The sequence below is a fragment of the Lepidochelys kempii genome, chromosome 1 (genome assembly GCF_965140265.1).
Source record: "Lepidochelys kempii isolate rLepKem1 chromosome 1, rLepKem1.hap2, whole genome shotgun sequence".
NCBI classification, from domain to species: Eukaryota; Metazoa; Chordata; order Testudines; family Cheloniidae; genus Lepidochelys; species Lepidochelys kempii.
Window position 1 is genome coordinate 196,212,173 of NC_133256.1, and position 25,515 is coordinate 196,237,687.

General features: G+C 38.1%; 1 protein-coding gene across 33 annotated transcripts in view; it reads left to right on the plus strand.

The window, feature by feature from the left end:
• Positions 1–25,515, plus strand: part of ABI3BP (ABI family member 3 binding protein) — a 315,232-nt gene that overhangs the window by 187,247 nt on the left and 102,470 nt on the right. For 18 of the 33 annotated variants that reach the window (XM_073307173.1, XM_073307105.1, XM_073307211.1 and 15 more), the window contains 14 exons: positions 820–900; positions 2,796–2,870; positions 6,519–6,584; positions 6,980–7,054; positions 8,183–8,239; positions 12,759–12,833; positions 14,844–14,918; positions 15,916–15,990; positions 16,918–16,995; positions 17,519–17,593; positions 18,365–18,439; positions 19,859–19,933; positions 20,986–21,060; positions 23,730–23,804. In XM_073307173.1, coding sequence (XP_073163274.1) covers positions 820–900; positions 2,796–2,870; positions 6,519–6,584; positions 6,980–7,054; positions 8,183–8,239; positions 12,759–12,833; positions 14,844–14,918; positions 15,916–15,990; positions 16,918–16,995; positions 17,519–17,593; positions 18,365–18,439; positions 19,859–19,933; positions 20,986–21,060; positions 23,730–23,804 — 1,032 coding nt within the window. The remainder of the gene's footprint in view (positions 1–819; positions 901–2,795; positions 2,871–6,518; positions 6,585–6,979; positions 7,055–8,182; positions 8,240–12,758; positions 12,834–14,843; positions 14,919–15,915; positions 15,991–16,917; positions 16,996–17,518; positions 17,594–18,364; positions 18,440–19,858; positions 19,934–20,985; positions 21,061–23,729; positions 23,805–25,515) is intronic. The other 15 variants (XM_073307364.1, XM_073307383.1, XM_073307138.1 and 12 more) reach the window with 14 other exon arrangements.

A 25,515-nucleotide genomic window follows, 5' to 3' on the forward strand; every position in this document is an offset into this window, starting at 1 on the left:
ACATCCACTCAATGTGCAGCAGCAGCCAAAAAAGCTAAATAATGTCAGGAACCATTAGGAAAGGTAAGAAGACAGAAAATATCATAATGCCACTATATAAATCCATGGTACACCTACATCTTGACTACTGTATGCAGATTTGGACACCCCAATGCAAAAAAGATATATTGGAATTGGAAAAGGTACAGAGAAGGGCAACTAAAACGATTAGGGATATGGAACCAGCTTCCATATGAGGAGAGATTAATAAGACTGGGACTTTTCAGCTTGAAAAAGAGATGCTGGGGGGGTGGGAGGGGCGGAATATGATAGAGGTCTATAAAATCTTGACTGGTATGAAGAAAATTAATCAGGAAAGTTTATTTACTCCTTCACATAACACAAGAAATAGGGGTCACCCAATGAAATTAATAGGCAAATGATTTAAAACAAACAAAACAAGTACTTCTTCACACAACACACTGTCAAACTGTAGAACTCTTTGCCAGAAGATGTTGTGAAGGCCAAGACTATAACAGGGTTCAAAAAACAATTAGATAAGTTCATGGAGGATAGGTCCATCAATGGTTATTAGCCAGGATAGTCAGGGATGCAACACCCTCCACTGAGCGTCCCTAGCATGTGCTTGCCAGGAGCTGGGAGTGGACTAAAGGAGATGGATCACTTGATGATTGCCTGTTTTGTTCATTCCCTCTGAAGCATCTGGCATTGGCCACAGTCAGAAGACAGGAAATTAGGCTAGATGGATCATTGGTCTGGCCCAATATGGCTGTTCTTATGTTCTTGATTCAAAATTAAGTCTAGATTCTTTTTTTCCAGCTCACAGTGAAACTGAGAGTGGACTTGAAGAAACAAAATCAACTCCTAAACCTGACCTGGCACAAACTCAGAACATACTGGGTAACTAATTTGACGACTACTTAGCTTCTATATATAGTATTTGCTTCTTTTTTCCGCTCCAGAATTCTCCTACCTTTTACTACAACACTTTAGAAGCGAGCTGTTCCAAAGAAAATCTTAATTAAATTTTACTGGGTTATTTTACATTTACAGCTACTAATTTATATATCTCAGATAAAATGTAGTACAGAAGGCTGTCGTTGTGAGATGATAGTCTCTGGTAAAGTTTTCTTGATAGGTATACCAAGTATTCTCATTTTCAAACTAATATTCTGTCCTGCCCTTTACTAAATTCTGGGTTGTCTGTAACCAGGTGTAGCACTAGTAGTAATGCTCTAAAGATACAAGAGAAACATCCAGCTCCTCGGTTTTCTCTCAAGATCCTTCTTCAAGGAAATCCTCCTTGGTAATACATTACTTATAACATGGAAACAATTTTCACTATAAACCACAGGTACTGTAACATTATTATGCACAGTAGGTGCCATTAAAATAATAAATTCACCTGACTGGATTCCTTCAGTAACAGGTGTATCTCTAGAATAAGAGATGCTATGCTACTGACATCTCTGCAGAATGGCATGTGCTCCATTTTTAATGTGTGAAAAAAAATCACAAAAACACTTGTATATTTTCAAGGTAAAAGCAATGCAAATCTACATAGGTGAAGTTAGAAATGATCTTTAGCCTCCTGTTGTGACAGGTTACACAGTTTGTGTTATATTACAAAACTGATTATTTAAATCTATAAATGCTCAAAACATCAAAAACTCAAGGAAGATTGTCTGATGGCATCAAATGTCAATTAAAATATAAATGTCATTTGTATGACTCTTATGACTCACTAAGGCTTAACGTGGCATGAAATCTTTATTTTCTTCCTGGAGAAAAAAATGTCCTATACAAAATCCTGGTCACAAACTTTGTATTGCAAATTGTGTTTTCTCCATGAACAGTTACTCATTTTTGTTTTGTTGTTAGGAGCAGCATCCACAGTCTTCTTGCAGTCACAATTCTGCGTTAAGAAATGTCAAAATGTTAAATTCACTACCTGTATTATACACACAAATCTATGCAAAATTGTCAGCAAAAATCCAGAGATAGTTTTTGAAAATTTGGCCCCTAGTTACTTGATTTTCCAAAGAGGGGCGCAGGCATGAATAGTCATGGAATGATGTATGCAACTCTGTACTTAGTAGGTATATGGGTGAGTAATAAAAGAAAAGATTGTATTGAATTCACTAGCACTGGAATGTAGGGACAAGGGTGTTTTTGCTATACTATACAAAGAGAACCGCAAGTGTTAACAAACACTTTTTTTTTTCAGATTTCTACTGACTCCCATCAATTTTGTACTTCCTCTTTTTCCCTCACCCCCCTCGCAGTTCCAAACAGGCTTCCAGAATTTCCTAACACTAAAATACCTCCTGCATTTCAGAAGCCCAGGGGAATATTGTGTAATGGTGATTTTTTGTTTTGTTTTGTTTGCAGCTTATTTTAATCCAATTTTTTCCTTTGCAGTTTCTTTGGCAAGGTTAACTTTGTTTGGCTGCACTGCTTTAGAGGATGCTTTTAAGAGAACTAAATCATGGTTGTCTCTGCTTAACTGCAAAGCAGATAAACTTTCATTGTTGGATATTTATTTCTGTCTTCCTTAGACAGGTGATTCTTCATATGATGGTTCAGGACAGAGCCGAGGATATTCATGTTCCAGTCTCCTTTTTGTCTTTCCACAATGTTTCTTTCCATTATTTATGAAATTGTATCTCAGTGGTCAGCCTATTCTTATATTGCTGGCTTCAGGCATGCACTTTGTGTGTGCTGGAATAATTTCTGTGCCATGTTTTCCCAATGACCCATAGCAAATAAAGACCTCATTATTTCTTTTACCATAGCTTCTAATGAAATGCAGCTGATTCCTTCTGGATCCAAAATATCTGATACTCCAAAAATACTACAGACAAAACCTGGTAATTGCCTTATTTCTAAAGTTGAGAGTTTCGAGACAAATATTATTTGAGTTATATTTGTTGGTAGTATGACCAGGTGGGTTTTGTGGTTTTAATGACTCAGATACAATAATGTGGTTGTATGATTTATAATGCTACAGCCATGAGATTTTTCTACTGCAAAATTATGGCTCCACATAAGTCTTGTTTTGATTTTAGTGACATGATGCTCAAAATGATTTACTTACAAATCTTGTTAGAAGACTTGTGAAGATATGGAGACTATCCTCAGCTCATGTAAATTGTCACAGCTCCAATTAAGTTAGTAGAGCTATAAAAACTTCTTTTTGCGAAAGATCTGTTCCATGGGTTTAGCATTTTCCTTGTAAATGCCCCTTCAGTTTCAGAGATGGCTTGTATCTCTCAGCTGAACTGTCATTCCATCCAACAGCAAAGTTGTGGACTGTGTAATGACTTTGTTAAATAGTTGATTTGTCTAGTGAAGTTATTAGCTTCTTCTTGTTAGAGATGTACCTATGGCCTAAATTTTCAAATGTGAATAGTTATTTGTGTTGCTTCAACTGTTGGCACATTTTAAAAGGGCCTGATTTTCATAAAGTGTTGAGGGCTTGCCCTTTGATAATCAGTCCCCTTTAATAAGTCTCCAGCTGGGTACCCAGAAGCGGCAGCTGATTTTTTTTAACCTTAGACCATAGCACTTCTGTTGTGCTTGAGAACCTGACAACCCTTCCACAATTGCCGTAGGGCATAATTTTGTCCCAGGATGCATTTGTGTGGTTCCCATAGAGTCCAGTGGAAACTATCCTTGCCCATGCTAAGGTGTTAGAGTAGTAAGCTAGTGAACCTCACTACTATTTTAGTGAAAAAGTCTAATGATTACTAACAAGAGCTAGAGCATATTTATTGATTGATTGATTTTTTGACTTACGTTATTTTAATCTTTTATTTTGAATTTGTGTCAGAGCACATTTTTTCTTACCTGATTTCACAACTAAATTCTAACTCGCAAGTTTATAGATAAGATGAACTCAAAAGACCCCATTGTAATGCTGCGAACATGAATTTCATTGCTTAAGTATGCTCAGGCTTAGTTAACACTCAGGTGAGGTAAGTGGTATTCTTTCCCCTGAGACAGTACTGATTCAGTTAATTCTTGCACTAAACGCTACTGCAGCCTATCATGTGATAGTGGCAGTTTATTTAGAGCATGTACTTTTCAGTTCATGTACTTCATGCAAAAGAAGTCCCTAACATGGAAATGCTTAAGCAAACTCCCGTAGACTTCAGCGTGAGTTAGGGCTGAGTAGAAATTTGGTAAAGATTTTAGAATTTGTTTCTGATTTATTATAATTTCTCACAGCATTTCTGGATTTGCTTTGAGGCCAGCAGCTCTCTCCCCTATGGAATGAACACAGCCATCTATTTCTATTGTTGTGAAAGAGATCCAGTAAGATACAGTTAGGGCTCATCCCGATGAGCAGTTAGTGCACAGCAAGCTGGGGTGTAAATCTACTTCACACTGGCATGCTGCGCACCATGTGTGGACCATGCTGTCATGCCCTAAAAGTTCCCTAGTACACTTAGATCTACTCCCATTTCAAAGTGGGTTAGATCAAAGTGCATAGGGAAATCTTAGTGAGCAATTTCAGGGTCCACGTGAACAATTAGTGAACGGCAGGCTAGCATGAGGTAGATTTACACCCCATCTTCCCGTGAACTAATTGTACGTCTTGAAAAGCCATTAAAGTGAGTATTAAAGAGAGAGGATGTTCAGTAATTTTTAAGAACATGGTTTGTTGAAATATAGCTACTGACTTCAAAATTATTAGGGATAATACTACTAATAATCTAATCCCACATGTGCTTTCCAAAATTAAAGGTAAAAAAATAGAATAGTGATACACCTGGCAAAGCTAGCATTTCATTCACATAATTTGTTTCGGGTTAGCTCTAAATTGTACGTTTGAGGTCTTCCATTGAGACCACATAGCATGAAGTGTGATTTAATTGTTCTGGTTTGGACCCTGATTTTGGGAGGGAGATCTACACAGTCAGAATCTCACTGAGCGCATCTACAAAGCAATAAAAGACCCATGGCATGGCTAAGGCTGGCCCAGGTCAGCTGACTTGGGCTCAAGTTGCAGGGCAATAAAATTTCAGTGTAGACATTCAAGCTTGAACTGGAACCCTGGGCTCTGAGACTCTGAGACGGGGGAAGGTCTCAGAGGCTGGGCTTCAGCTCAAGCCCAAATGTTTACACTGCAATTCTCATCTCCACAGCCTGAGCCCTGGGAGCCCAAGTCATCTGATCCAGGCTCTGAGACTTGGTGCCACGGGATTTTTCATTACAGATTAGACATAGGTGCTGGAATTGGAGGTGCTACCGCACTCCCTGGCTTGAATTGGTTTCCATCATAGGCAAGGCTTACAGCTTCGTTCAGTGGTTCTCAGCACCCCCACGATACAAATTGTTCCAGCACGCCTGAGTGTAGACATACCAGATGAAGTCAGTGCCATTCCATGTGGTTGGTAAGGGCTTTTCACCTGAACAACTTTGCAGGATTGGGGCTTGGATGCTTTTGTTATCGCTCTCGACACTGTGTTCCAGCCTATAGAATTTGAATACCATGGTCCTTTAGCCTGGATTTTCCAAACCTTGAGCATGATTCTTGTGAATCTCTTTTTAAAGAGTATTATTTTGGCTTCATCCTGTCTCCACTGAAATAAATGGGAAAAGTCCCATACTCTTAGAGAGGCCAGGACACTTACAAGGCCTATGATACCACCTTGCTTTTCTGCACAGTATCTGACTTATTGTTTCAAGTGACTATCTTCTGAATTGCTTTTTAAAATGTTACATTTTTTTAAAAGTTACATTTTAGTAAGTGGGTTTTATATTAACTGCATCAAGAAAGTGTCAGATCTCTCATAAGATCAGCAAATAGAGTAAAATTTAGTTTCTGTGAATATATCTTTAGTTGTGTTTTACATAAATTTTTCCCTGCTTTCCCCCAGAATGTTTTTCTTATTTATTTTTGTATCTGATTATACCACAGAGAGGCATCTTTTTAATTTAGAAACTTTGTGGATGGCCAATTTACTTTGAATTTTAACTTTTTAAAAAAGACAGCTTTTTTTATACACCTGCAGTTTAGTGTGATACTTTTGGGAAATATCATATAGTTCTTACTGGGTGTAAATACAGTTAAAGTCCTGCTGCCAATAGCTGTGAATAATGTGGTATTTGTTTGCATAATGTCCAAGATCACTATTCCCCTTTCTGCTGATAGGTGGTAACATGGGATCATATCCGTTGATAAAATGAGTCATTCAGAATCTGATTGAAAATAGATGTGAAAGCAGACAGCTACTGTATGAAACAGAAAACAATTTAGTTTATTAGTTCTGATTTTAACATATATTTATGTCATCCTCATTAAAAATGAGCCCAAACCACAATATTTGGATTTTTTTCATAAACCGCAATAGATCAAGGGAGTTCAGATCTTCTCCAAAACTCAAATGATTAAAAAAACACAAACACCAAATACGAACATGTTTTTTCTGTTTTAAAGTTATGAGTTGGTACCACTTGTGCAAAGAATGCCTACCCCAATATCTCAGGATTGTTTTCATATTTGCTCTTAGCTGCCAAGAAACCAGCCCTGAAATCTACATCTTTTCCTTCCATGGAAACCCCAGGGACAGTGATGGGTAAATCGTATATGATTCAGTTATTTTTCCATCATCTTGGCATATCTTCTATCTGCTAAAGATAGTCTTAAGGTTTGCTCAAACACTTCGGCTTCAAAACCTCACATGCAAAACTTTTCGTTTGATCCTGCTGTATCAACCGTTTCCTCATAATCATCACCTGAAAAGCATTTTCTGAACTGATTTAATGGCTTGCTGCTAAAAGGACATATTGTCACCAACCTCACTCTTCATGTTACACAATCATCTCACAGCTCACTTTCTGCCCATCCACCATCTTGCTTTCCCCTGTGTCAGCATCATCTTGAAATGTGCAACTTGGCTGTAGCTGAGTGTCATGCTGTCCCATCACCTCTGAAGTCCCTCAACATTTTAAACTCAGATTCTCTTTTCAGTTTTTGATGAAACACAGCTTGTTTCTTCAAGATCCAAACCATCTGGCATCCCAGAAAAGCTACCAACCAAATCTGGTAACTATATTTCTTGTCAAATTAATTTTTTGGCAGGTAAATTTAGAAGACATCTCTGTATTTTTAGTCAAAGTGGTTAGCTTAATTTACTCTGTATAACTTACTTTGGGAACAAGAATACTGTTGACATGTATGTGCTGTATGAAGTAGCATATTTATTTACAACATTTTGCTTGACACCTTTAGAATCCTGGATCATTATGATTAAATTTCTCATATACGTTTATTAGATTTGTAAGATCATCCATATTTTAAGTACAGTAGCAGTTGACCTATTATATACAAATGGATATAACAAAGTATTATTGTATACAATCCTAGTGCCTTAAAATTTTACCCGGCTTACAGTGGATACCTAAAGTTAACATCTAAATACATGTTTCAACACCTACATTTAAGTGTCGTGATCTGAAGAAATGCTAAGCATTGACAAACACCACTAAAATCCATGGTAGCTACATTCACTCTGCACCTATGAAAATCAGGCCATTTTTTTTAGGAGTCTCAATATAGATTTGCAAGTTAATTTTAAGCACCCAGGTTTGAAAACTTTGCTCAGAGTGACCAGTTACCTCACTCCAGTAGCAAGCTGCTATTTCTCACAGATAACTCATGCCTTGTTTCTGCTGTGAAAATGATTTGAAAGTAAAAATGGTATGTAAATCAATAAAATGTAGAATAGAGTAAGGGCCTGATTCTCCACTAAATTACCTTGTGTAGCCCTCTTCCCCTGTGAAAAATTAGTGCAAAGGGGGTGAGAAAGCTAACAAATGTGCATATTGGTATGTTACATATACTTTGCACAGGGATAAATGACTGCACAGAGTGCAAAGTAGTGGAGAATCAGATCTAAAGCCTTTATTGGAAAATAGATCTATCACAGTTGATGTCACATAACCTTTAAGGTTGGCTATAATGTCACTAATTCTGGCTTCCTTAGTTCCGAGGCCGTTTGCATTTGAAAAAAAGTATAATCTGCAATTCTGTCCCATTCATTACTGTACAGAACGCTTAAATGCAATTTTGTTAAACTACATAGCAACACGAAATGGCAACCACGTAAAGAAATTATTTGTGAGGTGTACAATAGAATCTGACCATCTCAAATGGATTTTTTTTTTCTTACAGTAATTATTCAAACAACTCTGAAACCTGTTACACCTGAAGCTAGTAAAGCAGAAGTTGGTAAATGAGGATGATGTTTTCTCGGTGTATAATATCATACCTTTTAGATTTCCATATCATAGAATTCAGTTCAGTTCCCATTCATACTGTCAAAGCTTATTCTTTACACTTCTTTTATTTCCCTTTTTCAAGCACATTATGAAACTGCTTAATCAGTCATCTGTTCCAGAACACACTGAACACGTGTAGCATGCAGCTGTACCCATGCTTATGGTTCTGACTGTGCACGGCTGTTGTCTTTGTGTGAACAGAATATTCTGTTTCCTTTTAAAGCTGAGAATTCCATCCAACTTTTGAGGCAATTTCAAGTTGCTGTCATTAGACTGCACTGTGGAATGTACTGACTTTTAATTTAAAAGGAGACTTAGCAGCTGACCAACTGCTTTGTCACTAAGTTGATGGCATATGTTTTCTGTGCTCAACAAAGCATTCTGTTATGATCTCGGAAACGACAATCTAGTTTTTCTCTCAGCCCTGTGAGAAATGCAGTTTTTTCCTTCAAGACCCAAAACTTCAGAAAAGGCACTAACCATATCTGGTAATTACAGCCCGTTGTTCTCTAAAGGCTCATAATCTTTTATTAAGCAATCTTGTGCCACCCACCACTTCTCTTTACCTTAATGCGCCAAATGTATGACAGTGTCTTTAATTACTTTTATCTAGGTGTTTGTTTGTTTGTTTGTTTGTTTGTTTGTTTTAGAATCATAGAATCATAGAATATCGGGGTTGGAAGGGACCTCAGGAGGTCATCTAGTCCAACCCCCTGCTCAAAAGCAGGACCAATCCCCAATTAAATCATCCCAGCCAGGGCTTTGTCAAGCCTGACCTTAAAAACTTCTAAGGAAGGAGATTCCACCACCTCCCTAGGCAACGCATTCCAGTGTTTCACCACCCTCCTAGTGAAAAAGTTTTTCCTAATATCCAACCTAAACCTCCCCCACTGCAACTTCATCGTCCGATGAAGTGAGCTGTAGCTCACGAAAGTTTATGCTCAAATAAATTGGTTAGTCTCTAAGGTGCCACAACTACTCCTTTTCTTTTCTTCACTACTATGTTACTCCAGTTTTATGCCATTGTAACTCCATGGAGTTACATCAGTGTAAAACCGTAGTAAAGCGATGGTTAATCAGGCCCTAAATATATTACAGCACTTTGAAAATGCACTTTTACACAGAAATTTAACTATGGTGTAGTTAGCCACTCGTTAGCATACTTGCTTCTTATGAACTTTGATAACCAACACTGTTAATTTGCAGTTGACCTTGTGTGAATGGAATGGAAACTTATTTATAACTTTCAAGAGCGTTTCCTTCCCCAATCATGTTTTTGTCTTTGTGGTATAGAGAGGCTTTTGTGGATAAGAAACATTTGTTGACTATTAAATTAAATAGTTTAAAGATGTCAAGTTTTACACATATAGCCTGCATGTGGTTTGCATTAAGTGTTTGTTTCAACTAGTCCAGCCCACCCAGTTACAAAAATTCTCTGCATAGATGAAAAGTAGGAATGAGTGTTGATCTTGCAGGATTGTAGGAATGAGTGTTGATCTTGCAGGGTTTGAAGATGAGTGTAAAAAATGTAGTCTGTACTATTCTTGTAGCCGTGTTGGTCCTGGGACATTAGAGAGACAAGGTGGGTGAGGTAATATATTTTATTGGACCAACTTCTGTTGATGAAAGAGACAAGCATCTGAGCTACACATAGTTCTTTCTTCATGTAAAAAGTATAGGTAGTTAAAAGATTTGTGTTGAAATTGTGCTAAACTACTAATTACTTGCCTGCTGAGGATTCAACTGTGAAAAATGATAGTTGTCCACATACAGAAACTACATTTTACCTAATGTAAAAAAGAAAAACGTGTTGCTGTTTCACAAACCCAGAAAAACATACTGCTGGCAAAACTGTTAAAAGCAGTAGTGATACATTGTGGGATTTTTGTTCTTTAGTTTGGGGGGGGGATTTTTGTGCAGTTTCATGGCATAGAAGTGATGAAGTCTGATCTATTGGCATCTCCCTGACCCTCCTCAGACTTGTGGATGTTTTTTGTATTATTGTAATACATAGAGGACCCTGCTGACATTGGGTCCACATTATGGTAGCTGGTGTGTGTGTGTGCACATGTGTGTGTATGTGTGTATATATATATATAAAATAAAACACAGTTTGATCCCCAAAGAGTTTACAATCTAAACATCCAAGACAGACCAGAGGTGGGAGAATGGAAATATTATTCCCCATTTTATAGATGGGAAACTGAGGCACTGAGCGATTAAGTGATTTTTTTTCCTGTGGTCACCCAGAAAGTCTACGGTAAAGGGAGGAGTTGAACCCAGATCTTCTTAGCCCCTTCTGTGTTTTCTTTATGCCTTAACCACAAGATCAGTCTCTTTTTTAAAGCTGCAGACATTGTGAGGATTGCTGCCTGGTTGCTGGCATTATTAATACCTTGCTCTAATTAACTGAGCTAACCAACCAATGATAAACTTTACAGTACTTGTTACAATGGCCACTTGTAAACCTTAAGTTTCAGCCCAAGTCTGGGACCACAATGACTTTTATCAGCTATTTTGCAGCATCAGAGGGTACATCTGCGCTGTCTGGCACCTGGCAAAGGAGAGGGTCTCAGCCCAGGCTCCAGGCTGAGCAGGAATGTCTGCAGTGCTATTTTTATTGACCTGGTCTCAGAGACAGTGTTGCGGTTTTACTTTGCAGTGTAGACTTACCCAGATAGTCCCTAGCTTTCTCTCTGCCGATACTCTAGCAGACAAGTTTACTTTCATCTTTCTTTTCCTTTGGTAAGATCTGAGCTCTGGGTTCTCTTGAGTATTCTAGTCATTAGCTTCCCCTGGTGATAGTCCTGGCACTGTATTTAAAGGTTACATGGATTACAGTACACTAGAAACTTGCCTAGATAGAGAAAACAGCCAGCCAACTGGGTTCTGAGGGGAAGATTTTTCTGAAAGTAGTGTGTCTTGTTATAGTTTTGAGCTTTCAGGTCCCATTCCATTCACATGGTGATATCTGCCTTTACACGAGAGAGTTACATCCTTGATTCTATGTCTGTTCATTAAAGGCTAGCTGCAAAAGAAGTTTTGGTTTTTCTGGTATGTGTAAAATATATGAAGAAGGCCTCATCACCCCCACCCCACCCCCTGCCCCGCTTATTTTAGCATTAGAAATTAAGGTCTTTTAAACTTTTTTCCCCCCTGGAAAACTGTTGTATGGATGGCAGGAGAATTATTCTAGTTATGATACCACTAGCACCCTGGAAATGAACCCTGAACAATTTAGAGGAAATACTATTTTCTCAGTTTAAAATGTTTTCGTTTGTTTTTGTTAAAAACCTATTTAACTTAAACTCCTGGCAAACACTGAGGAAGAAAACACATTTTGTTAAAGATTTAACACCCCTTGCTATTCAGGAAAGTAATGAGAAAGCTCACATGCAGTTTTGGTCCCCTGAGGACTCCTTAGGCAAAAACAGGGAAGGCAAGACTTGATATTCCTGATATTTGTAAGGTAAAAAACAAGTAGAACGATTGTTTGCTCATTATGTTGGGGGAGGGAGCGTTTCAGGCTTTTTACATCGTAAAGAAACAAAGGGAACAGACCATGTTGATTATTTTTCTTTGTAGATCACATTTAAAACTGTGTCAAAGAACATATTAACTTTGTGTTATCCGCTTGTGCTGAACAATATCCCTTTCTCTTACAAACATGGACACTGGAGAATATTATATCATTTGGAAGTATTAATTTCCTTCATCTCTTGCATACATGCCCATTAGCGGCTCCGCTCTAAGTCTAACAGCTTTTAATAACATATTTCATAGTACTACAATACTGTGCCAATAAAGCTACAAGCATTAGCTAGTTAATCCTCACTGAACCTCTGTCAGGTAGTTATCATTTCCATTTTAGAGATGAGAAAACTAAGGCAGAGTGGCTTCTTATTTCCCAAGCCCACAAAGAATCATATGATCAAATACATTACTGAAGGATTGGACCTATTGTAAATCATCCTCCCATGTGCCAGTGAATGATTGTTCTCTTCAGCAATTTTCTAGGCATACATTTTTTAGAGTGAGTCTGTTTCAGAATCAGGACTTCCAGTCCTGTGCGTGGCTCACTAGACAGCAAGTCATTTCTCAGCCTGTTACTCAGCTTGTCTACAAAGTTTAATCTCCTTTCATCTACCTTGTCATCTTTCATCTATATTTTTGTCTTTCTGGTTGTCAATAATATTTTCTTACATCTTTCGTGGTATTTTTACTATGATTTCAGCAATCACTGTCACGTACATAGTGTGTGTTCATGCATGTCTGGGAAAATAAATATGGTTCTTTATTAGATCGTTCTTGTATAGCAATGTAGGTTTCAGCTGCTGCTGATCTTCAGTTCCTAATACTTCTGTATAGGCTGGAAACAGACTTAAATTTTTAAGTGAAGCTGCTGTTGTTCCATGATGGTTCTCGGTGTTTTCAATTAATAAAGCGCAGTTTTTTGTTTTGTTTTCCAGCTTCATATGACTTTCTACATGTTTCTTCCACTCCCCAAACACCTGAAATTCCAGAAATATTTGAGCTAGAATCTGGTAATGATAGTTGCATTATTTCTGAAGCTTAATATTTTGTACCAAAAAGGTTATTTATTACTGTCTCCGTTTTGAAGGTTTCAACTGGTTTACTCAGCTCTGTCTGATTTCAGTGTGATTTCACATTCCATGTTGTTCCCCCAAGTCCAGCAAATGCATCCTGGCTATTTCTGTACTGGAGACAATGCAGGTTTCAGACAGAAACCCTGGCAAGGCATTGTGCCTGTGTAGTGTGGTATTTACCAAAGGGAGGGATCAGGAAAGGACCTACAGGGCTAGAAGGAAAGGAAAGCAGGGTGGAGTTAGGATCAGTTGGGATTGTGACCTTTTACCCAAGAAAAGATATCAGGTATACAAAATTATTGGTGAAAAGATGTGGATTAGTATGTTGTCAGCTGTTGGGAAGTGAGACTTACATATAGAGGGGAAAAGTCTTAGGCCACTGCAGTACTGCAAAGGTAGAATAAACAATCAAAAGTTCAGAGAAAGATTGACTGTCTGAGGGTTTATCCAGACCTTTCAGAGGCTTTGGAGGTTAGCTTTGTATCAGAGCTGATAGCGAAATAGCAATCTGAGGCCACTCCTCCACTGAAAGGAGGATAGCTAGAAATACTGTGTGGAGATACCAAAAAGCAAGGGATGATCTCAACACAATGTACAGTAGAAAAGACATCTTTTGCCATAAAGATATCTGTGCCTTGACTGAGGTTCACACCCTACAAACAAGACTAAGTGATCACAATACAGTTTGTAAATACTGACTGAGACAATGTCATTTGAAAAGAGGATGCAATACAAGGGGATTCCTGTTGAAGTATTATATATATCTTTTCCCTACACCATTTGAGGGATTTGTAGGTTGTCCTGAGCACCTTCTATTCTAACTGTTTCCCTAACTATCTGTCTGTCTAAAAATATGGTGAAGGCCTGTAAATATAGTAAAGGCCTTTCAGCAGCACTAAATTAACTTTTGTTGTTGGGGGTATATTATTGTTTACCCTGGGACGACTTTGTCTTTATTTAGCAATTAGTTTTCTTAGACAGAACTTGCACATGCAAAGCTAGACCCTCCACTCCGCACATTTCTCCCTTTGGAAAATAAACAACAAATGACAGATGTGTGGTCACGGTGCTTAATGCGCTATAGGAAAGTACTCCGATACTACAGTGATGAGCACAGTATAAAAGCCTGAATAGAATAGAACAGAATAAAGGTTTGAGGGAGAAACACTGGTCATAGCCTTCCCATGAACTATTAAGCTGTGGTTTATTATGAACTTCCTTGCTGTGTTGCCTCTGGGCTCTGCAGCATCCCTTGGGATCTTATATGTGTACGTTTTTGTTAGATTATAATATAAAATGTACTGCTTGTAGTGATTGATTTTAAACTTAATTAATTCATACTAGGGACACAAGTCCAGCATGAAAGAAAAAAACACCTGAACATTGAAAACTAACAGTGTTAAGTAATTTCATGAAGAGCTATATTGGGGCATCTATAACTGGAAAATGCAGTGTTTACTGTAGACATTCTAAACCTTATTCTAATCCTTTATGCAAAGGTGTAGCATAAGGAACCAGTCTGTTGCTTTAGATATAGTTGAAGGCAAATGTGTGCACGCAGTTGCACACTACTTTGCTGAACCTATTTATAAAGAATTACAGCATATACTATGTATGTTTTTCCACTGAATGCATCCGATGAAGTGAGCTGTAGCTCACGAAAGCTTATGCTCAAATAAATTGGTTAGTCTCTAAGGTGCCACAAGTCCTCCTTTTCTTTTTAGCAAATACTAAGATAATGACATTTTTGCAAAACTTTATTAAATGAGTTTCTTACCTGGGTGCCAAAAGGCCCTTTAATCTGTTTATGTAACATCAACAGCATTGTTAGGCCCTTGCAAAGGAATGTAATGTAATCTCTCTCTTATTTTCCCCACACACACATACACCCCTCACTACACTGTATGCGGCCACATCTCAGATTTGTTTCCTTTTTTTTTCCTGCAGCTACAAATAGTGCTGACCTGGAAACATCTGTGCCTCTAATTTCCAGAATATCTCATTTGCTAGGAACAACAATGGGTAATAATGACACATTCAGTTTCTTTCTTTAATTAAACTCTTTGGTTTTGTCATCACAGCTAATTCTGGGAGTCTTTCCTTGTTTTAGTCATCTGCCATACCAATAAATCATGCTGATTGTCATCAGTAAATCTCACAGCTATACTCACTGCTTTTTTTTTTTTTTAAAGGAACCAACATCCAGTCTGTGTTTCACTGCTAAGGTTGTCACCGGTTGGGGCATTTTTGTTTGTCAATGTCAAGAGCAGTTACTGGGGTGTTCTTGTTTGTTTATTAACTCTCATGTAACTGATGAAGCCTGGTGAATCATGCATAGAGCTGAGTACATAATTTGTAGTGAATTATCTATCTGATGAATTAATCATTTCTTTTTCTGCTGGTAGAGTATCCATGAGCAGGTCACACTTAATTGAAAATTGTTCAAAAATTTGTTGGCCATTATTTTTTAACTTTATGGATTGGTCACAAACATTTCGCTGTGTTTTAGTTATATAATTTGTTCCATAATTAACATGATATTGCTTCCTTTCCGTGAACATTTGTGTTAGTAAAACTCCATCACAGACTGTCCATAGAAAGCAAAGCACTAACGGGGTGCGAATTGAATCAGATATTTGCAGGAATATTTTTTGCAATATTTGCCCAGCTCTAAAGACATGTTATTGCCATTCTTCCTTGAATACTCGATGCTTATAGAATCCTAGCAGATTGTGTCAGAAGCTTTTTGTCTTTGTACTTTTCAGGGTGCTTAAAGACCTATGAAATGAACCACCTGAGTAAACATTAGCCTTCACTGCATTGTGTGTGTTTCCATTTGAACTGTAATTTCAATTGCTGGCCTTTAGATCTCATTCCTTATCAGCACTGCTCCATTGCTAGAGTAAGAGATGCTCACTCATTAGATTGGCTGGACCACTGACTTTTAACTGAGTACCTCAGAAGATAAAAATCTAAATTTAAAAAAATAATAAACATTATTACCCATTTCTTTTTTTAGCTTTCGATGATACTCATCCTGTTTTTTCAAACCCCGCAACATCCGATGAGCCTGATATAACAGATCTCAAACCAGGTACAATAATTATTACAGAGTCTTTACCATTCAGTGGCTCACGGTCAGATATAAACCCCATTGAAATAAATGGAAGTCTTATAATTGATTTCAGTGGACTTTGGATAAGGCCCTTACAGCTGAATTTTTAGCAAGCATCCAAACCGTATTGCTGTTGAGAAACTGGCATTAACTTGTGTTGTCTCACAGCTATGTTGTGTGTGGCAACACATACCAGTCAGTTTTCCTGTCAGTAACTGGAAAGATATGCTGCATAGATAACACTATGAAACAAATACTAAAAAGTACTATAGTATTCTGTAATAATTATCCAAAACATTCTATTAACATCATGTTGTAGATGGTAAAGTTGTAGACAAGTACTGTAAAACTACTACAGTTTTTATATGAAGGAAAAGAATATCCTAGGCGCATTAAGTTATTTAACTCATTGAACACCTGATTCTCCAGAACTGTGACAATAGTTGGATCAGTTGTCAGCTTTCTGGACCAAATATCATCTGTTGTCAGTATTTGAGTAATTGGCAGCACAACATGTCCTTTTTATTCTCTTCCTTCGTGTTACTCCATGTCATCTTAATAAGTGCGGCAACATAACTCAAAATAACGAGGTAAGCCATGTGAGGACCTAAAATCTGATCATGAGAATTTAGTCCACATTTATTTTTGTGAAGGCAGGAAGGAATTAAACAAACATCCAAAATCTCTGCACATTCACAGATACCATGATTTATGGTTACCATAACAAGGCAATTCAAAAAGCTGAGCTCATCTCTAACATATACTAAACTGGTAAACTGAAAATAATGTTCAAGAATCAGTGGCATACTTCAGTTTTTCTTGTAGAACAAAATTGTTTTACCCATGAAGCAACTTCTTTCTTCCATAAGCTCTTTGCTCTCTTGTAACTGTCAACATTTCTCCCAGCAGCAACAAGTGAACCCACTCTGGAATCTTTCTCACCTCAAACTTCTAGTCCTCTTGAATGGCCAAGAGAAACGTTGGGTAATGTTGTTGTTTGTCACAGCGAATGGTCACACTGTGTCTGTTTAATCAGAGAACATCCCATCCCCACAGGAATGCATTTCTTCCATAAAATCATTTCATGCATTGAATCATTAACCTTTATCCTACTTGTAGATTCTTGTTTTTCCTGTGTCACCAAAGACTCTAACACCTTTTGATTCACTTCTCTGTAGGAATGTAGTTGATGCTAGTGAAACTGTTCTTAAAGCAGTAAAACTATCAGCTAATGAAACTTGCATGGAGAGCTCCATCATCCTTTTATCATCTATCTCCCTCATGTCTATGATTTTAATTGTATCCATCTTTGGAACATTGACTTTATTTCTGATTAATGCACAACAATTTAGTACTCCATCCCTGACCCCCTGTTGAATGCTGATGTCCTCAGCTGACTTTCACATTCCATACTGAATTGTTTCTTCTTCATTGCAAACTTGTGGCATGTGCAGTTTCTTGAATGATTCCTGAAGTAGTTAGTTATAAACCAAGCTCTTTCTTTCAGCTCCAAATGAATCACCACTTATTCCTTCTAAACTGAAACCATCTCCTCTTCCAGAAGTGCAGCATGTGAAACCTGGTAATTAAGTAGTCCATTTATTCAATTCAATATATCAGGAAGATACTTTAAAAAAATATCCTACGGTGTTGCTACAAAGGAAGCAAACAGAATAAAGGCATCTGATCCATATCGAGCAAGACTCAAGATCATCAGACAATTGAGCGAGCATGAGTATGGTGATACAATGCAAAGAATTTTCACAATTTCGAAAATTACTTAAAAAATCAGGGAATACTTTTTGCATGTGTTTTTAACTATATTATTAACTTCTGCCTTGCTGTGTACAATTATGAGGTACGTACAACACATCGTTAGTCCCAGCACAATGTTGGTGCCTTGTACATTCTACTCATTTGCTTCCAGGATGTCATGACAGGGGAGCTTCCTTTCAGTGAAAATAGCTGTGATTGACAGAAGGGGAAGCCCCTTACAGGGTCCATAGTTGTGTGCTGGATCTTGCCGTTTGATCATGATGACATAACCGGTGTCTTGTGGTGCTTTTTTTCCTTTTCTGCTCCTTTGATCAGAAACAGTTGGATCCCTGTCACAGTTCTATTCAAGGTCAAAAGAGGAGAGAGCCCCCTTCACGATCCAAGTACTGGTGATCATAGGTTACCAGATGTTCAACAATCCAGTCTATGTTCTATTATTTTGTATACTTAATGTTATATTAAAAAAGGAATGTAGGAAATACTAGATGAGCTCTTTTAAACCTCCCACATCTTAAACTTGTTACTGATGTTCTTTATTGTACTATTCAATTATGCTTGGATTCTTTTTATTTTATAGCACAAAAACCACCACTTTTGGAGCATAGTACACTTAAAGCTTCAAAGACTATTGAAAGGCCAAAGGCGACACTAGGTAACAAATGTTTCAGTAGCTGTGTGTCAATCTGTATTTCTGTTCAAGCCATCATTAGAATTCCATCACTGAAGACCATTTCATACCATCACTGCTAATCATGCCAACTTCATTCTGTTTCTGGATCTATTTCTTTTATACAGGAGAATTGTTAGGAGAGAAATACTGTAAGAACAGACCCAAACTCACATTCATGAGTTTAGTTTCTTTTCTAAGTTGAATTTGTCCACAGAATAGTGGTTTTTATCAATGTTATTGTAAGGATAAAATATCTGCCCTTGAATAAACTCAATAGGAGGCATATGTGCATCTCTGTAAACAGAATTTGCCTCTCATTATTTGAGAATTGTTGAGATCATACACAAAAAGACAACCGTCCACTCGTATGTCAAAAATAACTATTGAAAGACTAAGTGCAAAGCTGGGTAAGGAGACTTTCTCAAAGGAAAGTTTTGGGTTTTTTCTTTACATTAAAAAAACCTAATATTCTCTAAGGAGATCTATTGTGGCACTAGAAACATTAGTCTTTATCCTGCTTCTAGGTATCTTGTCATATAGTCCTTTAGGCTTGAAAACCTCTTCTCAGTGAATTCACATATACTTATTCATAGGAGTGCATTGCCACTCTGTTTATGGCAGTGAAGCTCTTCCTCCTGAATCTATCTTGGAAGCAATCTCATTACCCTGTTTTATAAAATAGGCAAAATTAATGGCCCTGTCTTCTGAGGTGCTGATTGGTCACCTTCAACTTTCACAGACTTCGCCTCCCAGAATAAGGCCTTAGGCTAGCATTCAGACTGGCTAACTACAGTTTCAACCCCTGCAATTATGGGACGACAGCTTCAGGTTTGCAGAACTGCTTAGACGTACTAATATTTCCCCCATTCCTCCAAACAGTGCTGCTTTTTTATAAATAGAATCCAGGGGCTGCAGTTGTGAGATAATTCCACTTTTGCATGTTATTCATTTCGTGGCTTTCTACCTCTGCCAGAATCTTTCTCTTCTTGAATAGCTGAGAGTTCTAAGAATTCATGTTACCTTTTCAAACCTCATCCAGTTAAGTCTGTCAGTTGCATAAAATTGATCGGCAACTCAGGAATATATACAATATAATATATATTATATATTTTAGACTTCTCTTGCAAAATTCAACTTCCTAGCTTGCCCAGAATATTTTTTTTAATGGACAAGTAAAACACAATTAGAATTTTTAATTATGTATCAGTCATTGTAGTAAAGGGCAAACTAATCATTTTTGTACCTGGACAAGTAAGTTTTCATGACAGTTTTGCGAGGCCTTTTTTAAAACTGATTTTATTTCCAGAAGCCATTTTGAAGTATCACTGCTTCACCAAAGTGATCCTTTTAGAAGGAAAAGAATTAGAAGAAAAATTGTATAATCTAGTCTGTTTCTTTCAGCTCCCTGGGAAACAAAGTTTGTTCCTTCTACACCTAAACCATCTGCCAAACCCAAAATGCCAAGAACTAAACCTGGTAATTGCATTCCATGCCAAGTATTATAATAATTTATTACTTTTGTAATTTAATGTATTTTGTTTTAAAAGCATCCTAAGTGAAATTGAGCAGATTGAGTTCTCAGGAGGATTATGCAAAGTGTGGGTTTGCGTCCCTTGAGTTAGACTTGGAATGTTAATTTGGAAAAATAAAAAAAAAAACGTGAAGCAAAACTTAGCTTGAATTACCAAGTTGCACAGGGCTTGGGGTTGGAATCAAGTTTTTACATTGTTTCCGCCTGAAATCATGAATTGGCCCATGCTTGCTCAACAGGACCCTGGTTGGCCCATAAATTTAAAAGTCTCTTAATCAAAAGTCTCTTGCTTTGCTTTTGAGGATAGGTTACCAATCTCTACCATTTCATCTGTTGCTATAGGATGAGTACAGATGCAGTGATAGATAGCATCTGTTGAGGCTTATCTAAAATTGTAGAACTCTGAGGGGTGAAACTCAGGCCTGGAGATAAGCAGGTGGATACAAAATGAAGGCAGTCGAATTGCACCATGTTTTTACACCATGGTTGAATTTAACCTGTGATGTAGATCAAAGGAAAGAAAATATCACACACATCCAGACTTGTCTGGAGTTGCATAAACAAAGATAAAGCCATGAAAACATTTAAAAAATGCATGGTTTATAATGAAGTCATAAAGCTAAAAAGATACATAATTTTATAGTGTAATAAGATATTATTTAAACAGTATTGTAAGAGACCAAGCAACATTATTATAATTCTTTCCAGACTCCCTGCAAAGTATTCTGTTAAAATCTTGCTGGTTAAAAATATTATCCACTTCAAGGCAAATAGTTACCACTGAAGCTTGTTAACATAGTCGTATTTAAGTCTTGGAATTGCATCAGTTATTATGAGCCAACTTTTAAAACATTTTCGCTATAACGACAACTCCTTAGAAAGGTTTTTTGCTCTGTTCAAAATTAACTCTTGTATTATTAAGACAATTTTGTCTATCTCTTCTAGAGATGCTGCTACCTTCCATATATGTATCTCTAAATTCTTTCTCTTTCAACAGCAGAAAAAGCAATTCATTTGGAAAGCAATACACCTAAATTTTCTAACCCCCTTGAACTGCCAAGGACAACACTAGGTAATGATGTTTCCACAGTGTATGGTCGCTTTGTTTTTCATTTTAACTACAGAGAAATCGGTATGATTGCATGTTTGTGCAAGTGTATCTAGTCTATCATCTCTCTATTACTAGTCTCACTGATCAGTCCAGATGGGATCCTGAGAATAACTATGTATTCATCACTGAACTTGGAATGATTTGCCGCGTCTTCCCTTCTCTATATAAAGTATTATGAATTCTGCATTTATTCCATAGGGATACTCTTATTCAGATGTGACTCTACTTCGGGGATAAGGTACTATTCAATGTAAGAGGATCACAATCTGGCCTTTAGCCAGAAGGCATGATGCCCATGGATCAAGCTCCCATTAATATCCCAGTATCACTAGAAATTGACCAAAAATTAGGGCTTGTGCAATAGCAATGGTTGTCTTCTTCCTTGAAGTTCAAATGCTTCTAATCAAGATGCCTCAAATTAATGTAGATTCCGTGTACTATGAAAAAAGAAAAGGAGTACTTGTGGCACCTTAGAGACTAACAGATTTATTTGGGCAATGCTCTAAGGTGCCACAAGTACTCCTTTTCTTTTTGCGGATACAGACTAACAGGGCTGCTACTCTGAGATCCGTGTATTATGGCGCTGACTTCCCAAAGAGCCAGGTCAGGTTACTGCATAAGTGGCTGACAGCCATTTCAAGCTATCATTGCTAATCCTGAAGCTCTGTCCTATTTCTGGTAAGGTGTTTGTCTGCTGCCCTGGAGCCAATTTGAAAATGTAATAAAAAGCCAAATTTCAATGGAAACCAAAAATTTCTGCAACAATGACTTTCTATTTTCCAACCAGCTCTACAAGCCACTGAAGATGTGCATCTTCATTCTTCTTTGTGGAAACAGTCTTTTATGGTGTTTGGGGCAATAAAGATGTAGCCTACGTGAAGAATATGCTTTCTGCTAATCCCACCATAATCAGCCGTTGTGCTCACCTGTGTTAATAGCTTTCCTTCTTGCTAATGCTAGAACGTTCTCCAGTTTCACAAAAGAGCAGGAAGTTGAAGAGAGCTGTGTTTAGGAGACACATTCTCCCTTGCATCCAACTGCATAACAAGTTTGTTTTGCCATCTGAATAGTCATTTTATACAGTGCCTTTCAATTTTGAGCACCCACATTGTGCCACTATTGCCCCATGTAGACTTAAGCATGCACAAACTCTCTTTTGTCTTTCTGGCATAAATCCTGTGTTCTCCCAAGACCTTTCTGCATTACCACTTGTGGGATTTGGCAGCCCTGGCATTGAGCTGTGGAAGTGCCTTGAAGAGCTGTGTTGATTGGGAGGCTGTACTAAAGATCACAGTCAAGGGTTACATCATCACCCTACCCTGTAGAAGGGAATGCAGTCCCTCAACCACCTCAGTTCCTTTCCCCCCAACAGCAGAGAGGAAAGGGAACTCACCTTTGTGTCTTCAGGCTAGATCTTTCCTTAGTCTACCTTATTATTTTCTTGTAATTAGTGTAGAGTAGTGTAGGATACCTTAACCTTAACAGCTTGCCTTTATTCTGGGAGTCTCACTGGGACCACAAAGGGCCCTGAAAGGGCTTCAGGTATAGCACCTCTTTCCCACTGGTCATAGCAGGGATCCCACTGCTGATACTAAATTGGGCCCATCGAGAGTACCAGTACCAACCTCTGCTGAGATCCTCTTACACGGGACTCAAGATACACTTTGTCTCTCCAGCCTCAGCACTACCTTTGGTCACAAGGACAAAGTCACCATGAGGTCCCATCACAGCTTCATGCCAAAGATAGCCTCAGATTACCACCTATCTCAATATATTTTCCTCCCTGTGTTCTTCCCCAGACCCCACAGGGATCGCATCTCCATATTCAAAATATAAAAAGGACATTCTGGAAAAGACTGAGCTGTTTAGAAGTTCAACTAGGTTGTTTTTAGCCTAGGGGAGAGATGTCAGGGAGAACCTGTTGCCAAACAGAGTGTTTCACCCTGAGATTAGGAGCTGTATAGAGCATTATTGCAACCGAGTACCCCTTGTTTAAAGACTTACAATAGCCACCATGGCATCCATGATGTGCCTTAGATAGGTTCCCCTGGTGGAGATTTACAAAAGCAGCAACTTGGAGTTCGGTGCACACTTCCACCAGATGGTACTCGTTGGATTTAGCATTGTACTCTGATGCCAGTTTGGGAGAGCAGATTACAGACAACATTTATCTAAGAACTTGCCCATCATCATCAAGTTTGCTAATCTGCCACAATAGGGCATATGCAGAGGCCCTCAAAGGAGAAAAGAGAGGTTACTCTGCAGTAATTTTTGTTCTTTGAGAATTACCTCTGTGTATTCACACTACCCAACCACCTTCCCTTCTACCTCAGAGTTCAGTATAACATTAGGTCTCCGGTTTGGGAAAAGGAATTGAGGCGTCTGGCTGGATGGATGCACTTCCTTATATAGAGTAGGGTGATGCCATCACCCTCACTTGAGCTGTCACATGAATATACACCACAGTGGACATGGTTTTCCAAGGCAGTTCTCCAGCTCAGTGCCAGGGGTGCCGCATCCCACGATTGTGAATGTACAAATGTGACTCCCGAAGAGCAACAGTTACTGGTAAGTACTCTCTCCTTTCCTCAAAATTTGGGATTACAATCTTCCCTCTTTCTTCCTTTCAGCACCCAGTAAAACAAAACTAATTCCTTCCAAACCTAAAGTCTCTCTCCATCCAGAAGAACCCAAGACAAAACCGGGTAATTACAGTATGCTCTGCTATTATCATTTTGTTCCATATTGTTTCAAACATGCGGACTCCTGACTTTTTTTTTTTTTGGACATGTGTCTGTGGAAACTGTAGAAATCTGTTAGCATCATAAGCAGTCTTGCAAACTAAATCCTTTATTCTCCCAGCCTTTATTTTGCTTTGTTAGAGTAACTACAGTGTTATTACATGGATCAGACTCTGACCAAATAAAGTAGCGAATTAATAAATGAGATAGGAGAAAAAACTCTGAACACTGACCCATTAAACTACAAGTTGGTAAACAGTGTTTAAGATAAAGACTTATGAATAGTTTCAGGTAGAAAAGTATCAAGTATGCCAAACTTTAACTATTATTATTCATAAGTTTGTAGATTATTTCCTCATCTTCATGAGTATGCTTGCAAGTCTTGAAAGCTTCATCAATTTCAATAGGAAAGATCACTTGTCCAAAAATTCATAGTTGGAGTGCATTATTCCTTCCTGTTTTAAAAGGTTTTTCATCTATTCAGGAAGGAGAAGCTGTGCCATGGGACATAGGTGATAAACCAAATGCTGCATAGAATCAAAATAGAGAGTCAGAAAATGAAGTGTGATAATTTGGATAAATAAAAGTATTCAATGAATACTTAGAAATAGTGAATACAGTTGAAGAAAATGAAGATGGGTTAAAGATAATACCTTGTGAATCAAAAGAGGGGCTACATTTTTAAAGAGCATTATTCATAAATAAATCCTCCAACTCTATCTTTAAGTCCCTTCCTCTTTCAACAGCCCTGCCATTGCCTTCAGTGGGTTCAGGATCAGTATGCCATTCTTCTCGTTTACTAGGTTTAACCTGATTATTGTTTTGCAATATATTAAGTAATACTTTCTATTTTGAGGTGTTTACATGAGTTAGCTTTATCTTGACATCATTATTATTTTGGTAGAAAATTCTCCTTTCTCTTATAAAAATGAATCATAAGGTTTGGATCCAAATTTTGCATTTTGTGTCTGCTACAGTATAACTTGTCACTTTCATATTTTAAATTCCCTAAATAGTTAGTTTTTTCAAGAATGGGACAGGGTTTAAAGTTTCAGTAAGACTGAGAAGATGGTCTGAGAAAGACTCACAAAAAGTAACAAGACACATTCCCCTTAAATGGATGTTAAATGTGATCACGTGCTGTGAGCAAGTGGGCCAGGATTTGGGGAGCTCTCTCCACGCTGCAGAGCCAGGCTCCACATTGGCTTACTGTGTATCCCCATGCTAGTGAGTGTGTGGAGTGGAACAGTGGTAAGATGGATGAGAAGCGGGGATTGGGCCAGTGACTCCTGTACTGTGCAGTGTGAGGCCAGACAGGTATAGGAGAGTGGTAGAAGGCAGGTATATTAGCCCCAGGATAAGCAGGTCCCTTTTCCCCTGGTAATTGAACAGGGGTTACTCCAGGTTAATTAGGTCACCTGGAGCCAATCAAGGGCCTGCCAGAACCTGTTGAAAGCCTCCCCTCCAGTCAGATAGGCGCGCGCAATAGGAGCTATGGGGAGAAGGTATGCTACTGGAGGGCCGGACAATGCAGACACTGGCAAATGCCAGGAGGGAGACCTCACAGGTACAGAGGTGAAGAACAGGGGAAACCCTGTCCAACAGGGCATACAGCCCTTTTGGGCCCCCAGAGGTTTGGGGGGAAAGAGACCCCACCAGAGTGGAGTGATTGAAC